Source organism: Candoia aspera, chromosome 11 (assembly GCF_035149785.1).
Source record: "Candoia aspera isolate rCanAsp1 chromosome 11, rCanAsp1.hap2, whole genome shotgun sequence".
In the NCBI taxonomy this organism is placed as follows: Eukaryota; Metazoa; Chordata; class Lepidosauria; order Squamata; family Boidae; genus Candoia; species Candoia aspera.
This window is the reverse complement of record NC_086163.1, coordinates 23,299,023-23,315,601: the sequence shown is the minus strand read 5'-3', so window position 1 is coordinate 23,315,601 and position 16,579 is coordinate 23,299,023. Positions and strand designations below refer to the sequence as shown.

The 16,579-nt window shown below is 54.2% G+C and overlaps 1 protein-coding gene across 2 annotated transcripts in view; it reads left to right on the top strand.

The window, feature by feature from the left end:
• Nucleotides 1-650: 650 nt before the first annotated feature.
• The window catches only part of GSE1 (Gse1 coiled-coil protein), a 198,895-nt gene continuing 182,966 nt past the window's right edge, over nt 651-16,579 (top strand). Inside the window, exon 1 of one of the 2 annotated variants that reach the window (XM_063312910.1) lies at nt 651-728. Coding sequence is in view for 1 of the 2 variants with exons in the window: in XM_063312908.1 (XP_063168978.1) it covers nt 6,064-6,112 (49 nt within the window). In the remaining variant the exon portion in view is untranslated. Of the gene's footprint in view, nt 729-5,955; nt 6,113-16,579 lie in introns of those variants that run through there. The other variant, XM_063312908.1, reaches the window with a different exon arrangement.

The window sequence follows — 16,579 nt, the reverse complement described above, 5'->3', positions numbered from 1 at the left end:
CTGCGCAGCCCTAAGGACTTGCCTTGGCCTGGTTGACGTACAGGTAGTCCTCGACTTATGACCATTTGTTCAGCGACTGTTCGAAGTTACGATGACACTGAAAAAAGTGGCTCGCGACGGGTCCTTGTGCTTACAACTGTCACAGGGTCTCCACGGTCATGTGATCAAAATCAGGCGCTTGGCAGCTGGCATGTATTTATGGTGGTTGCAGCATCCCACGGTCACATGACTGCCATTTGTGACCTTCCCAGCCGGGCTTCCGACAAGCCAAATCAACGGGGGAAGCCGAATTTGCTTAATGACCATGTGATTCGCTTAACCGCTGCTGCAAAAAATCTCATAAAATCAGGCATGGTTAGCGACTGACGTTCTGGTCCTGATTGTGGTCGTAAGTGGAGGACTACCTGTAGTGTGTTCCAAGAAAGGTGTGTGGCTGGGCATCTTTCTGTTCCCACTTCCAACTGTAGGAAAAAAACCCTTCCCTTTCCTTTAGGAGAGCTCAGGTGCACTTTGGCTGTGCAGCACTTGACCTCCAGGATCCAGGTCGTGCCCGCTGACCGCTTTCTCCCTTCTTTCGATCTAGGCATCACCATTGCCTTCAGAGGCATCTGCTGCAACGCCCGTGGCAGACGAGACCACCCAGCGCCCTGCAGAGGGCCCGGCTGCAGGAGCCACGCTGGACTACAGGGCAGCTTTCAATGTGGAGGGAGCAGGCCCACCAGCTACAAGTAAGCGCTGCGTTTATTGTTCACACATGGGGGGGGTGCGTGTGAGTGCATCCGTGTCGGTGGGTGTGCTGCTGCACCAAGGAAGAGATGCGCAAGGTGAGGGAGCACATCTGGCCCAGCGCATGTAATGCAGAGGTGGGTCAGCATCCAGACTGGGCAAAGGGGGTTGCCTTCCTTCTGAGGGTGGGGGAGACGTATAAGGGGCAAACGTGAAGGACGATTTTCACCCCTGAGGGGGATGCAAATGGCTCTGTCTGGAGCTGATCTGTCTGCATTTTTGTAAGGAAGGTGCAAAGGTGGTGGGATCGTTCAAGCATCCTTTTCCCGCAAAGAAGGACAGGGGCCCTGGTTGTCTAACTCCCATCCTTCAACCTGATGCCCTCCCTCCAGGTGTGCTGAAGCATGACTCCCCAACTTGCCTGTGGTGATGCTGGCTGGGGATGATGGGAGCTTTGGTCCTGCTCCTGTGAGCGGGAAAGCACTGGGATGGGAAGAGATGGCTGAAACGGGCCAGGTGGTGGTGGGACAACCACCCTGCCTCTCATCATGGTGGCTAAAAACACATGGAGAATTTTGGAGCTGCTCTTTTGAGGGTTTTCCTAGAACAGAGGGCAGGATCCCGGGGTGTCCAACAGCCTGCTGCTTCTCTGCTGACCAGCGACTTGCTGCTGCTGGATCAGGAGCAGAGCTTTTGGTGGTCCACAGCTGGGCTTGGCTAAAGTCCACCTCTGGGATGTTCTCCTGGCTCAGGTGTGGCAGATCTTTTCACACACACACAAACACACCAGCTTTTTCTGGGAGGCTTGGCAAAAATTGGGAGGAGCAAGAATTGGTCTGTCGATCTGAATATTGGGAAGGGCCTGGTGGCCCCCTTTCAACGCAGACGCTTTTTTAAAAGGCACCGGCTGTTGCAGGCGGCAGCCCGCGTCTGTCGCTTGGTGCATCTAACCGAGGGAGTGGAGAATCGCTTCTAGCTGAGAGCAGAGCGGCCGGGCAATACCGTCTTCTGGAACTGCACCAAGATCCGGTACCGCAAAGCCTGTGTGGTCTTGGTTCTGAGGCAGCAGAATTGGGCTCAAGCAGGAAGCCTGCTTTGGGCTGTTGAGACTCCCCTGGAAGAGAATCGGGGATGTTTTGCACTGCTCCCTGCTCTCTCTTCCCTTCCTCCAGATACAGCTAGATCAGACTTCTCCAACTTGGTGCTCCCCAGAGGTGTGGTTGGCACTGCCAGAATTCTTTCCTGGCTAAGAATTTTAGGATGTGCACTTCCAGCACAACGGGAGGACACCGGGGGTTGCTGGAAAAAGGCCCCTTGTCCTTTCCTCTCTGGAACCCTCTCCCTGGGAGCCAAGGCAAAAAATCTGGCCCGGCGGCTCCTCTGATGGCCCTCTTGAATCAGGTTGGGGAGGCTGTAAAGTGGCTCCAGAGTGATTTACTGCTAGCCAGCTGGGAGCGGAGTTCCGGCCGGGAACTTGCCTGCATTAACGATGAGTTGCTTAAGAGAGGCGACTGACTAAGGGAGGATGCCAGTCATCTCCTGGGAGGGGGGGGCGTTGTGTTGTGTTGTGAGAAAAGAGCCTGTCAGGATCTCAGCGTTCAGGGAGGAGGAGAAGATTGCACACAGAGGAGGTTAGAGGAGGAGGAAGGATGGTCTGCCCAGCCTTGCATCCCTCGGTGTTGGTGTTTTGAAGGCCTTGCCATTGGCTGCGCTTCACAGAGAAATTAATAGAAATGTAATAGAAACGTGAATAATAAGTAAATAAATTGCATGGCTTTTCCAAACAGATTATGGCCTTCAGGTCCCATCTTTCCCAGACCTGAAGTCCCAGAGTTATGGGGCTTGTTCAGGACCACTGGAAGGCAAGAACGGAGCAGTCCCACACACGTGTGAATGCGTTTTGCTCCAGAAAAACTTACTTCATGCAGCTGCTTGGCTTTTTCCCACTAATGCCGCCAAGCTCCTGCAATTCAGACAATTAACGCAACTCCTACAGTAGACATTGGCTTGCTCTACTGTAGATGGGGAAAGGCAGGGAGATAAAAGTGCTTCTTCTGAGTGTCTGGTGAGAACTGCTGATAAGGGCATTTCCTTGTTTCTTTTGATTCCCAATGACACCCCCCCCAACTGCGGTGAAAAAGAATTTAAAAGGCTGCAACTTGTGCAGGCTCTTGAGATGGACACGCTAAGTCAGTCCAGCAGGGACAAGGACAGAGAGTGCCTTTGTATCCTGGCCCAGAGCTCAGCTGGAGGCTGTATTGCCATCCCCAAAGATGTTTGTCCCTGGGAAATTGAGTTCAGGGAATGACCTTACAGAAGGTACTAGCCACGGTCTGTTTTACATTAAACCACATGGGCAGTGTTTCTCAACCGCGGCAACTTTAAGATGTGTGGACTTCAACTCCCAGAGTTCCCCAGCCAGCTTGCTGGCTGGGGAATTCTGGGAGTTGAAGTCCACACATCTTAAAGTTGCCGCGGTTGAGAAACACTGTACACAGGCATGGGAAATTGCATCAGTTGAATACATGCACAATGTATTGAATACATGCACAATTGAATGTATTGAATTGAATGCATGCACAGTTGAATACACGCACAACCCAGCAGCCTTCTTTCCCCCCCACTTTGTGGAAAAAATGACGGGATGGCACAGGAAATCTGCAGCAGGGAAGATTCCTTTGGATCTCTCACCCCCTTAAAATTCTGTGAACGAAGCAATGCCCTTGCACAATAAGATACTTGTCTAGAAGCATCCGTAATCCGCCGAGGGAGACACAGATGGGCGGTGTGTCCCCAGGGGAGCTTTTGCGCTGGCCTGTTGCAGCAGAAAAGTAGAGTTTTGCAGGAAGTTCAAGAGCAACTGAGGCATTCCAGCAGGCGCTTTTCCAGAGAGAGAGAGAGAGAGAGAGTGTGTGTGTGTGTGTATTAATTCCCCTTCAGGAGCGAGAATTCTATTGCTGCCTTCCCATAACATGCTTCCCCAGAGTGACCTTCACCCCATTTTTTGCAGCCAGCCCCGTTTTTTCAGTTCATGGAACTAACCAAGGGCCTGATCATGCACAGCACATTAGGCTGCAATGCAGCTGGGGAGACAGTCGCTTGACTGGGCTGTGCGAACGCTGTGGCCTCCCCCCCCCCCCCCCCCGCTCTGTCCGTGCTGAAACGAAGTGGCTGACTTCTGAAACGGATTTCAGATGCTCCTCTGGGGATATGGGGGAAATCACTTCCATTTGCTACTTAGGAAGTTCCCAGCATGTGAAATTTGTATGTTAAGGTGCCACAAAACTCTTCGCTTGGTTCATTCTGCCGCACGCGATTCAGCTGCAAACTTTGCAGGGCGGGGGCTCCTGAAAGGACAATAAATGAACACGTGCCCACTCCCAGCCCCCCACCCCCACCACAAACAAAACTAATGGTGCCATGGGTGTCAGGAGCAAGAAATAAACACTGTTTCATTTTAAATTTCACTTTTTGACCTCTGCACCAGTGTTTCTCAACCTTGGCCATTTTAAGACGGGTGGACTTCAACTCCCAGAATTCCCCAGCCAGCATGGCTGGCTGGGGAATTCTGGGAGTTGAAGTTCACCCATCTTAAAATGGCCAAGGTTGAGAAATGCTGTCCTATACAGTGTATCTCCAGAGATCTCAAACTTTGCAGCAGACAGCTATCCAGAGCAAATGTTGACCATGTTCTCATTTTGCCAAGGAAACCTGATCATTTTTTTTAAATGTGACCCTCCTCCCACTCGCAAGCTGTTGGTGAGCCCCTTAGGGGCATCTCAACCCACAGTTTGAAAAACCTGGCGCTTAGCACCGGCCATGGTGCAGCTCGATGGGCTGGGAGGTGCAGGCTGTGAGCCCCTTTTCAGGACATCAGGGAGACTATTTTATTTATTTGTTTATTTTAATTGGCCTGGCTTTATTTTGTTCGTTGGCTTTAATTTGTTTTTTTATTTTAATACTTTCCCACCCCCCAGCTCCCCCCGCGTGGTTTCCTGAGCATTTTCCCACAAGAGCTGGGGAATACCAGTTTCCTGGGGGCTGGGTGCAATTGTTCCAAGTGATCGAGAGCTTTGCTGCTGGCCTGCTCGGTCCAGGGTGCAAACGGGATCCTTTCGATCGTTCTTTCCCCCAAGTCCCCAGAGGCGTTGCAGTTTTCGATTTCTCCAGCAGATGGCGAGTCCGTGCCCCGAGTAAATAATCCGGCAAAGTTGGCCAAAATGCAAAGTTGATCCCCCCCCCCGCCCCCAAGGCCTGCTTATCTGTGTGGACACCCTGCTGCTATGCCAGTCCTGACTAAAGTCCGTCTTGGTTGAAATTTCCTCGAACGACTCCCCGTGACCCTCCGCGCCCCTTTCTTAAGGCCGCGTTAAAAATTCCAAGTTTGCAGGAAGATCCAGACCCTTCCGCCCCCGGGGGTGGCTTCTGACTTCGACTTTGGGGGAGCTTCCAAGCCCGAGAGTTCTCCCAGAGCGGTTCCTCTTGCAGTGGGGGGGTCCAGGAAATGCCGCTCGCCCCACCGTTGTACTTTCACCCATCGCGCTCAGCTGCTTCCCTTTGGGGACGAGTGTCAGCCCAGTCGCTGCGGATCGTAAGCCAGGGTTCAGGATTTCGCGCAAAGGCGCGGCTTATTTATCAGCAGATCGCGGTCATGCAAAGAGCGGCTTCGGGGTCTGCAGCCTGGACCCTCGGCCGGGGCGGTGGGGTCGGGCAGAGGGGGCAACCGGGGGGGCAGACCCCGCGCTGGCGGGGCGCGCTGCGAGGCGCTGCCAACCTGGCCAAGCCCCGGGGATGCGCACGGAGGGCGTGCGGGCGTCACCTGAGCCGGGACGGGAGTGGCACCGCGGGCCTTTCGAGTGTCCTGAGCGGGCGCGGAGGGCCGGCTGCGACAGCTCTTCCCGAGGACGCGCGGGCAGGCGGCTGCCAGTCTGCCCGCCCCTCCGCGGCGCCTGGCCACTTGCGAAGGGGACCCCGCCGCGGGTCTCGGGGCTCCCCTCCCAGCCCCCCCCGCTCGTGGCTCGCCCTTGCCCCCCCCCGCGCACGTGCCCGGCTTTCCCCGGGGCGGGGGGCGGAGAGGCTCCCGCGGCCCGGTCGGAGCCGGTGAGTCACTCGGCGGCGGCGGCGGCGGCGCGGCTCCGGGCGGAACAGGAGCAGCTGGGCTGGCTCGGGCCGGGCCCCGCGGCGGGCGGGCGGGGGAAGAGCAGCGCCAGCAGCAGGAAGTGGGGCAGGGCCAGCGAGCGGAGGCAGCCGAGGCCAAGCGCTGCCGTGCGCCCTGCTGCTCCGCCCGGTGCGCGCCCGGGAAAGTTGCCCCGGCGGCCGCGCGCTGCTGCGCCGGCCATGGAGGAGCGGAGGAGTCCCCGCTGGGCCGCCCGGCCCCCCGGCCCCGGTGAGTGAGCGCCGCCGCCGCCCCCCCCCCCGCGCGGGGATGCCCCGCCGCCGCCGCGATGCTGGGCGCCTGCGAAGTCCGCGGGCCGGGAGGGGGAGGGTGACGTCACCCGGGGATCTCTGTGCGTGCTCAGAGGCGCCCTCTCTCCCGAGCCTGGCGTGGGCGTGCTGGAAAGGAGCCGGGGAAGCTGGCCGTCTTCCCAGAAGAACGGGTGTGGGCGGGGGCGGCCCCGGCCGGACTTTTGAAGGGCTCCGCGGCTCTGCTCGGGGGCGCCCTGCTCGGGGTCGGGGGTCCGGCTTGGGAAGGGGGTGGGGCGCGGGGGGTCTTGCAGAGGAGCGCCCCTCCCGAAGGAGCGCTTTCTGCGTTGGGGGGGCTGCGAGAACGGCCGCCCTCCCCGTCCCTGGCGCGCCTCGGCTCGGCTCGGCTCGCCCACCCTCGGCTGCCTTGGAAATCCGTCCCCCGAGGGAGGCGCTGGCGCGGCTGCTCGCCTGGGGAATTCCCTGCCACAGGATGCCTCGGCAGCCTTGCGTGGCCCTCGCTGCCGTTCCTTCTGCGTCGCTTGCGGGGGCTGCCAGCTTCGGACGGCCCCCTCCCCACCTTGAATGCACTTGTCTAGCCAGGCTTTTCCTCCACGTGTCCTCTGGGGGCCAACTTGGAACGGCTCAACGGTGCTTCTAAACTATATTAAATAATCGTATAAATGTGGGAGTAATGGCGTTGACATTAATCTTGCTGGTATTGGACAGTAATGGATAATAGCCAGGCTTCTTACCTTAACGGGTAGGTGAGCGTATTCTGGAAACCAGTTTAAAGTGGCTTCCGGATTTAAAAGGCAGATGGGGGGCGGGGGAGGACTGTTGGAGAGTTCCCAGTTAGTTTTTCTTCCTTCACCTCTTCCCTTCAAAGCCTGTCCAAGGTGGTTTACAAGGGCAGCGATAAAAGGTGTAAAAGAACATCCTCCAGGACATCTGCATTAAAAAGGAAGTAAATGAAACCTAAAGAGCCAACAGGAAGGTATAAAAAGGAGAGGAAAGCTGCAGAGCTGTTTTCTTGAACGCTTTCCAGCCCCTTTACCAGCAGGGGCTGTAAGAAGCATTGTGTTTTCTTCTGGGCTGTCAGTGGACAATTTTGTGTGTGTTGGTGTGCACCTGTGCATTGGGAAGCTCAGGGCCAGCTGAGCTGTGGGTTCTCTGCAGTGGATCAGGTGATCAGTAGGGAATAGCTTAGACAGGGGCAGGTAGTAATATTCTGAGTCATTTCCCAACCCTTTTTCCCATAGGGAATTTTCCAGGATTTTTTTTTCTCCATCACCCCTGACCCGATCCAGCCCAATTTTGAAAGCAGTCATTCTTTTGCTAGCTTTCCCCCCACCCCCCAAATTGTGCCCCATTCTATTTTGTATTTAGAGAGTTACCCAAAGGTAGTCCTCACTTAACAACCACAATTGAGACCGGAATTTCGGTTGCTAAGCAAAGGGGTCATTAAGCGAATCTGACCCAATTTTACAACCTTTTTTGTGGTGGTCATTAAGCGAATCACCATGGTCATTAAGTGAACCACATGGTTGTTAAGTGAATCATGTGGTTCCCCATTGATTTTGCTTGCCAGAAGCTGGCTGGGAAGGTCAAAAATGGCAATCACATGACCACGGGATGCTGCGACGGTCATAAATGCGAACCGGTTGCCAAGCACCCAAATCACGATCACGTGACCATGGGGACACTGAGACGATCGTGTGAGCATTGGTTGTAAGTCACTTTTTCAGCACTGTCGTGAGTCTGAATTGTCACTAAACAATGGTCATTGAGTGAGGACTACCTGTACTGACATGTAGACAGACTGCTGAACCCTTTCCATAATTTCTTCCATTTCCATAATTTCTTCCATAATTTAATTTCATAATTTAAGTTATTCCTTTCATAACTTAATTTCATAATTGGGTCAGAAAAAGCTTTGCAGAAAAAAAACGGGGTGCCTTAAAGATGTCTAGGAAGGGGGACTGGGAGAGCCATGTGTAACCTTACCAGCCTATGCACAAATGGCAGCAGATGCTGAACAGCTGTAAAGGATGCAGCGAGACTGTGCTGATGGACTCTTGATGGCCCCCTCTTGATGGCTGGGAAGTTGGGGCCCGCTTGTTGTTCAGGATTGATGGAAAGAAGTAGAAAGATGACCTTGAAGAACATATGTGGTGGCTGTTAGCAAAACATGAGCCTAGCCCAGGAAAACAAGAAAGTGTCAGAAACTCAAGAGTACCCCATCTTGAGTCTCTCTGGTGTCAGAGGACCGCTGTCAGGCTTTCAAGATTCTGTTGTTATAGCCTATATCAACAAAATAGAGTTTGGCTATTCATTGTGGCGTGTTTCCTACCTCGATGGGCTGCCAGTCAAACAGGCTTAGGTCTCCTGTAGAAACCCTGATGACATCGCTGGCCCCTCTGTTTGACTTGTAGGCGGCTTTGATGTTTGGAGGCAAACTGTCCGTTTGGCAAAGAGGGTTACCTTTGGAGATGGTAGAAGTCCTCAAGGCAGGGGCTTAGCCATGACCGAGGAGGCTTGGGTGTAACAGGATTGGTTAATCATCCAGCTCTGGTGGATTTTAAAACATGGCTTATGGGTTACTTGCTGGGTGCAAACCCAGCCGGTTGTGCCTTTGTCCACAAACCACGGTTAAAAATGAAGACTTAACAACTTTTTCTTTTCATGTGTTGCACTGCAGCTGCCTAATTGTGAGCATCTATGCTGTTCCTTGGATTATGGGAATAAAAGTGGCTAGTTCCACACCCTGTTTCTTTGACTCCAGCTCAGCGTGGTATTTGAATGGTGTCATTGTGGTTAGCAAACCATGATTTATGGCTTAATGCAATGTGTGTACCCAGCCAGAATGTGCAGGACATGACTCCCTTGCCTTCTGCTGCCAGTTCTTGGGATGTGTGGGCATGTGAGATGGGTGGCTCTCTAAATCATTGAAATAAAGACATAAATCTGCATCTTCAGAGTACGGGTGGCAGGCTGCAATGCTGCTGGTGGAATTGAATCGCCAACGCTCCAGAAGTTTTCAGTTGAAGTTCGAAGGCCGAGTCAAAGAAAGTGCTTCCCATTTTCCAGGCCAGGGGGCCTGCTTTGAAGCCTGTGAATTTCCCCTTGCCTTGCAGGGCACCCTGCCTGTGTTTTCCCTGGCTTCCCTTTGCAATCATGAGAAGGGCCCAAACTTGACGTCTTTCAGCTCAGTTTAATAGCTTTCTGGAGCCAAATCAAGTCGATCGCCCCGGAAAGGTGCTTGGCCCAGTTACTGGAGCTGTCTTGCATAGCTGCCTGCCGAGCTGCAAGACTGGGCAACCGCCTCACGGGGTGGGGCGGGAAGCCAGCAGCTGCTCCTGGCTGGATCACTGAGGAGGTGGCACTGTGTCTTGGTTCACAACCTGCTGGGCAAGAGGGAGGGTGGTTGGCTGGCTGGGAATAGGGTGATGGGTAAGCCCATCTGGAATCAGGTCGCTGGTCGGGATAGTTCAGAACCATGCAGTAAAGCTTTATTAACGGTGTCTATTGTTTTTGTTTGTATTTGTAAGCTGCCCAGAGTCTATGGCAGTGGACGGTATAAATAAATAATACCAATGGTAACAACAAAAGCAACCAAAAAGTGCAGCTTGGAATTGGGCAGGGTTGGGTTGGGATTTTGGCCTGCAGAGCATCCATGCTCCCCTGGCTCTCCAACGTTTGCATTGCGCAAAATCTCGTATGCAGCCTTGCGCTCTGGCACAGCTATGTTAGGAGTTTCCCCCAGTTGCCCAGTTTTTACCCAGCGTGCACTTACCTGCGCATCACCTCTCATCCCTTTAAGAACATTACAAACAGTGGGCGGGGGGGGGGGGGAAAGAGCAAAGATAAATAAGAGGTGACCTTGAATCTAAAAGCTTTTCAAAAGCGCAACGGACACAGGATAGTTGGGGAAAACCGCACAGCCCTCCAGAGTTGTGATGTTGGCTGGGTATATCCGAAGAGCGAGGGCTGCGTTGGGCATGCCCTGCCGGTAGGAACCTAGAGGATCTGCCTCTTTTCAGGGTAACGCCACAGGTGAAGCCCTTCTGGGGTACAGACATGGGGGAATTGTGCAGGACTGAGGTTGGCGGCTGTGCCAAGCCGACAAGACTCTTGATGTTGGTAGCGAATGGGGGGCCAAAAGTGTCAAGAAATGGCATGCAGCAGAACTGGCCAAAACGTAGGGAAGCAGGGCCAAGCTGTTTGTCCTGGACAAAGAAGGACAAGAGAAACTCTTGATTCGTTGGCAGGAAATTGCAGACAGGACGCCCAGGACTGAGTTGGCTTTGCAGATGAAGCTTGTATAGGGCCTCGCGCCAACTGGGAGGCGGGCTGGGCTCGGCTGGGCCAGGCTGGGAGACAGCAGCCTGAAAAAGTCCCAGTGCAATAAGGGACAGGAGGGAAGACAGCTGGCCTTTCCTCAAGTGATTAGATAGCCGTGCCTGGAGTTCTGTGGCTGCAAAGGGCCAACTTCTGGCCAACAGTGCACACAGGCGTTTTTGCCTTTGTGCAGTTTGCAGTTCCCCTTCCCTTCTCTTGCTTGGTTTGTAGAAAGATTAGGGAAAGGTGAGCCTCTTCCCCCACTTTTCAGAACACCGGCTTGTAAAATTGGCCCCATCCTGGCCAGGCCAGGCCCCTCTCGTCTTCCTGCCCACGCTGCATCTTCTGGCTCTGTAAATGGGGTTGACTTGCAGGAGGAGAGCTGGGCTGGTTGCAGGGTAGTCTGAGATCAGCCTTTGGAGAAGTCAGAAAAGGTTCCACCACCAGACTCCCTCAAAGTGATTGGCATGAATGACAGAAAGCTGGGCTCGCAAAGCTGAAGTTCAGAGGTTGCAAATGTTAAATCGTGGTTTATCGTTTTGTTCATTTCATAAACCCTGCTAGTTTGATACTATTCAGCAAACCAATGTTAAAACAAACCGCTGTGTATATGCCAGGTTTACACAGGTCAATATACTAAGCTGAGGCAGACCTTAAAGAGAGGCCTTGCATGCCTGTGCGTGCCCAAGAAGGTGTCCCTGTGGGCTTCTGTGTGCGTGCAATGCATGTGCCGGTGTTCTGTGGGCCTTTGTTCCTGCCTGTGTATGTGCACACACACGCTGGCTGCAAATCGGACTGGGGTGTTGATCAAGGCCTGAAGATGTGCGCTCCATCATTTCTAAGGTTACAGGTTGCACAGGCAGCCGACGGGGCTGGTAATCACACGGAGTAGTAATTCCACAGCGAAGCAAGAGACCTGGGCAAGAACACGGAGGCCACTGAACTTGGAGGAGGAATTTTTGCGGCTTGTCCCAACAGAATTTCTGGCATGCTCTTAATAATCCTCCCCCGGCCCTGGGGAGGAGAGAGCGAGGCTGGCCCTGGTCCTTCTGGTGCTTCTCTGCCTCTGCTCCTCCACCCCGCTGCCTGCTTGGGGGAAGAGGGGGGCTCCTGCTGGAAAACTTTCAAAAGGAGTTTCTTTTGCTCTGTCCTTTCCAGCCTTGGGCTGATAGTTGAACCAAGATTACATTGCTCAGATTGGGTGAGTCAGCAGCCCCAAGCTAGTTTCTCTGCTTAGGTTGAATTTGAGGAGTAAGGACCTGGCGAAGGCCGCCCCCCCCAACCCCACTGCCCCAAGCGGGACCCAGAACACAATGGCCACCCGCTGCAAGTGGCAAAGGTGGGCCACATTTTTGGGAAGCTGGGATGTTTGTTCTATTAATCGTCGCTGGATTGCGATGTTTCTGCAGGGCAGTGGTGGGGAGCATTTGATGGCAAGCCACACACCCCTTGCTCTTGGGGTGGGCAGACCCCGCTGGATCCCCCTCCCTCTTCTGCCACCCCTGCTTGGGGGAGAGGCTTTCCGACTTCGGGAGAGGAGGTGAGAAGGGGCGTGAAAGCAAGCCCCTTGGTGATTCTCACCAGGGAGCAAGGTGAAGATGGGAGGGAAGTCCGGAGAGGTATAGAAATGGGGCTGAAATAAAAGAAACTTGCATTTTGAGAGAGACCAAGGATGGACCCTCCAACTGCGAGCCAGGACAGCTGCGTTGGGGTAACCCACCAGGAAGCTCCAGCACAGCAACATTGGAATTAACAAAGCTCAGCCTGGGTGCCAATCCAGCCCATTCCTCTTGAGCCAGGCTAACCAGGACGAGGGGGAAGCGTGCTAAGTAACCCATCACACAGCAAATGGGCCCTCTTTCTTTCTCTGCTGGTCCCCCCTTCATCCTATAGACAGCAGGTTGCATGGCCAGAAGAGGGGAATATGCACTGGGCCAAGTGAGCCAAGCCACGGTCACCCTTCTTGCAGAGACAACAGGGTGTGGATTTCTTCCCACCCCCACCCCCCCAAAGAAGGAATGCTCCGTAGCCCATAGAGAATGGATATTTCACATGCAAACTGTCTGGGAAGCGTAAAAGCTTTGCTAGCATACTCTGGGCGCTGTTCCTGCTGACTGAGAATTCAGAGGGTGGTCATTGCCACGCGCCTGGCAGCAACCAGTTTGCTGCGTGAGATTGTGAAGAAGAAGCGTCTGGGTGCTTCCTCCCTGCCTCTTCGCCCTTCTTGAGTCCCGCTCTGCTCTCAGTGAAAATAGATCGACCTGTGGCCTCCTCCAGGGGCAGAGCCATGCTCCATCTTCATGCCTTACTCCAAAGTCTTCTAGAGTCCACCACCATCATGGACTTTGCCGCCGTTCTGCAAGGGCTGGGCGATGCGGGGAAGCCACTAGGGTGGAAGTGACCCAGGCGTGTCTCTGTGGCTGCGAATGATGCCCATGTGTCTGATGTGACTTGTTGGTGAACATCAGGAAAGGTTTGTGAGCCTCGAGTGGGTGGGTGCGAAAGAAAAGAAAGAGAGAGGAAGAGGCTGAAACATGCAGAGCTTAGAGCAGGCTGTTCTCGCAGTTTAGGAGCAACCTCAAAGCACATCTCCCCCCTGCATCTGCCAGGCCTCCCCCACCCCAGGAAGCGTGAAAAGGCGGTGGGGCAAAAGTTGCAGTTTTGTCTCTCCATCCTGGAATTTACCTTTCTCCGTCTCTGGAGTGCGGATGCAGAATGAATTGGGTTGTGTTCTCGGTCACGCTCGGGTGATCGGTGCAGCTGGGATCCTTTTCAGAAGGAAGCAGGCGTCGTTTTGCCCTGATCCAACTTCTGTCCAGTTTGGCTGCTGGCTGCAGGAAAAGCTTTTTTTCTTTGCAAACGCCGTTGACCTCCTTCGTTCACCAGGCATCTGTCTCCCGGTGTGCAGCTGCCTCTTCCCCGCCTCTCCTTTCTGAAGTTCAAAATCCATTTAAGTCAAGAGGAGGAGGAATTATGGCTGCTAAGGCCCCTTGCATTTAACTGTAAATCCTCTTTACTGCTCCACCACGATCTCTTAGCACCAGCGTGATCAGGCTGTGGGGAGGCGTGAGTCTCTCCCAAGGCAGGGGCAGGCCTGGGAAGCAAAGGATTGTATTTCCAGAGAGGGCCATGGATGATGTCTGGAATGGAGAAGGAGACTGTTTTTCCCCTTCTGAGGAGCACGGGGTTACTTCTTGCATTGCATTCTAGAGTCTGTATCGCATCATAAGTTCCTGGTGCTGGGTCTTGGGGTGCAGAGGAGGGAGGGCAGGGAAGGGTCCTTCAGGGTGGGAGCTCAGACTTCTCCTGCCTGCTGCCCATGGCCTTCTATAATTGCAGCCAACTGGGCTAATGGCGAGTGGCCTTGACCAAGGAGGCTTTCTGTGCCGTTCTGTGGTTGAAGGGTTGCAATGGATGGCCTTCTCTGGAGCAGGTGGGACTTCTCCACCGTCTCCTTGGGTGGAGAAGAAGAGAGGTGCCTTTCAGGTCTGCTGCAGGAGGACCCCCTCAACTCCAGCACTTGGCACTGTTTGCCCATCAACCCTCATCTTGCAAGCATGGGCCTCTGCCTGTTGCGGTTCTCTGCGGGGCTGTTGGGTGGAGACACGGCAGCTGGACGTGTCCTAGAAAGCTGCTTGGGAGAAGGAGCAGAATGACATGCGATTTGGGGCTCAAAAGGTGCACATTCCAGAAAGTGAGTTTTCGCGCTTCCCTTCCCCCTGGTTGGCTCCTCTGGAGCGCAGGGAGCTCCCTTCTCCGAGCTGAGGCGGTTCCTTCCCTGGGGGGGCTGGAAAAGGACCTGTCTGGTCACCTGGGCTGGATCTGTGGATCTGGATTCCCCAGGGATCTGACCTCTGCTTCGCTGATTGGGCCTCTGCCCCATCTCTGGTTGGGAGCCTGATTGCTTTGATCTCCCTGCAGATGCTCCCTTGCATGGTTGGGGAGCTCGCAGTCTGGGGAGCAAGAACATCCCCCAAGGAGGCCTTGGTGCTCTTAATGCCCAGGGGCTGAGCCAGAGAGCTGGGGCGCTGAAGAGCGGGGGTCCTTCAGCAGCCCACCCTCACCTTCCTCTCCATCCCACCTCGCAGTCCCTCCCCTCCGCTTAATTTGCTCTTTCTGGAGACAGGCACTGCTGGACTGTTGAGGAGAGCCAGTCCTGTTGAAAGCCAGCCTGGCGCTCTGCTACCTCTGTGTTTTCTGGTTTTGTGGCCGATGGGCCCCTTCCACCCGGTTAGGCCTCGAAACGAAGGGGAGTGGTCTGGTTCTGACCCAGAGCAGTGGGGCAAGCATAGATAGGGGCCTCTCCTCCTTTCCTGGCCATCCCTTCCCCCCAGCAAAGAGCTTTCTCTTGCATTAACCCCGTGGCCCTTTAAGCTTCCCCCCTCCTGCCCTTCTCCTTCCCTGTTTGTTATCTTCCTTTCAGGCCTGGTGACCTTGCGGGAGAGCAACCTTCCTTGTTCCTTTGTCTCTGCGTTCCCAGCCGCCCACACACAGCCCTCTCGCTATCTCCCAGGCCCAGGACTTCTTCACCTCAGCTTGGCAAGATGGCCAAGTCCCCCACTAATGACTCAGAGCTGGAGGCTGGGGTGGGTGTGAGTGATTTGCGCGTTTATTTTCTACTGCTTCTGGGGGTGTGGGTGGCAGACAGAGGCTGTGAAAGTTAGCAGCTTGACTGGCCAGTGTTTTTTCAGAAATTTCACAAGCGCCCCACCCCACAAGACTCTGGCAGTCCTAGGAATTTTGATCCAGTATGTCTCCGGATCAAATGGCGCTTCCTTCGTAGGGCACCTTTAATCTTGCAGTGCAATGGGCTTGTTCTCACCATTGGAAGGGAAGGGCTGTTTTCAGGTTGCCAAAAGAGAATTGAGGATGGAAATGAGCCAAGTGGGTTCGGCTTTAAGCCTGCCTCTTTGGGCTTGCACCCCTGAACTCTTGGGGAGCATCTGGGTTTGATAGCATCCTTTGGCCTCGAGCCCGTGTCCCTTGGAAGATTTCGCCCAGAGGGTGCTGTTGGCTCCCAGTTTGCTTCCCTGTTTGGGAATTCAGAGTTTGATTGGACAGCAAGAGTTGTGGGCCAGGCTAAACGTCAGCGCTGGCCTCTAATGGATGGCGTACAAGAGCTGTGGATTCAAGGGGAGTCACCCTAGGTGGAAGGGTGAAGGTGTAGGAACTTCTGGGCCAGATAATTTTTGTTATCTTAGGTTCTGCCCAGGGTGGAGAGATCTTTGTAGATTTCCAAGAGGGTTTGTCTAGCCCTTGGCTAAGATTTAAAAGCTAAGCAGGACCTGATGGGGTCAGTCCTTAGATGGGAGACCATCAGTTGTAGGCTAGATGGGGAAGCCAGCAGCACAGAAGAAGGCAGGTGCGAACTGTTGTTGTGCTGCTGGGTCTGTGTTGTCGCGGAGCTGTTTACCTTTAAGAAAAGAGGAGGGTTTCAGCTGGCAGGTTGGAACAAGCAAGACAGCAAACAGCAGAGGGGTGTGAGCGAGGCCCGCAGTGGAAGAGGAAGTGTGTTCTTGCACATATGCTTTCTTTGCAGGGCCTCTTTGGCTATTGTTCTCTAGGGAGTATCATAAACCCATCAAGGCCTTCACTTGTGCAAACGGCACGCTCTGGGCCTGTTGATGCAATCTGTTATCCTCCAGGCCCTGAAGAGCCTCTTTGCCCCCATCAAGGAGGGTGGGAGGGTTTCAATTCTCGCGCTGCCTCCAAGAATGCCACTCCATGGGCAAAAGGGGCTGCAGAAGTGTCAGGTTGCCCCCTCCTGAGCGATGTGACCTGGTGAAGAGTCCTGGGAACCTTGAAAGCTTGCAAATTTGTGGGTGGTGTGGGGGGTAAACCTACAGTTGGCCAAACAGAGTGATTGCCTCCTGGTGGCTTTTCATTTTCCATTCAAAAACCGAGCCAGTGAATACCCCCATTTTCAGAACTAAGTTTGCATCTTTTGAATAACTGGGGGCAGAGCTCACCTTTACCATCCATCCCTAGGGCTGCCCTCTATCCTATCCGTTGGCACTTCCTGGCATGTCCAGGAGTCCTGGGCATCTGAAACTCACGTAGCTATGTTGATGCCTAGGACGTCCCTCTTGTATGGCCAAAAAAAAATAAT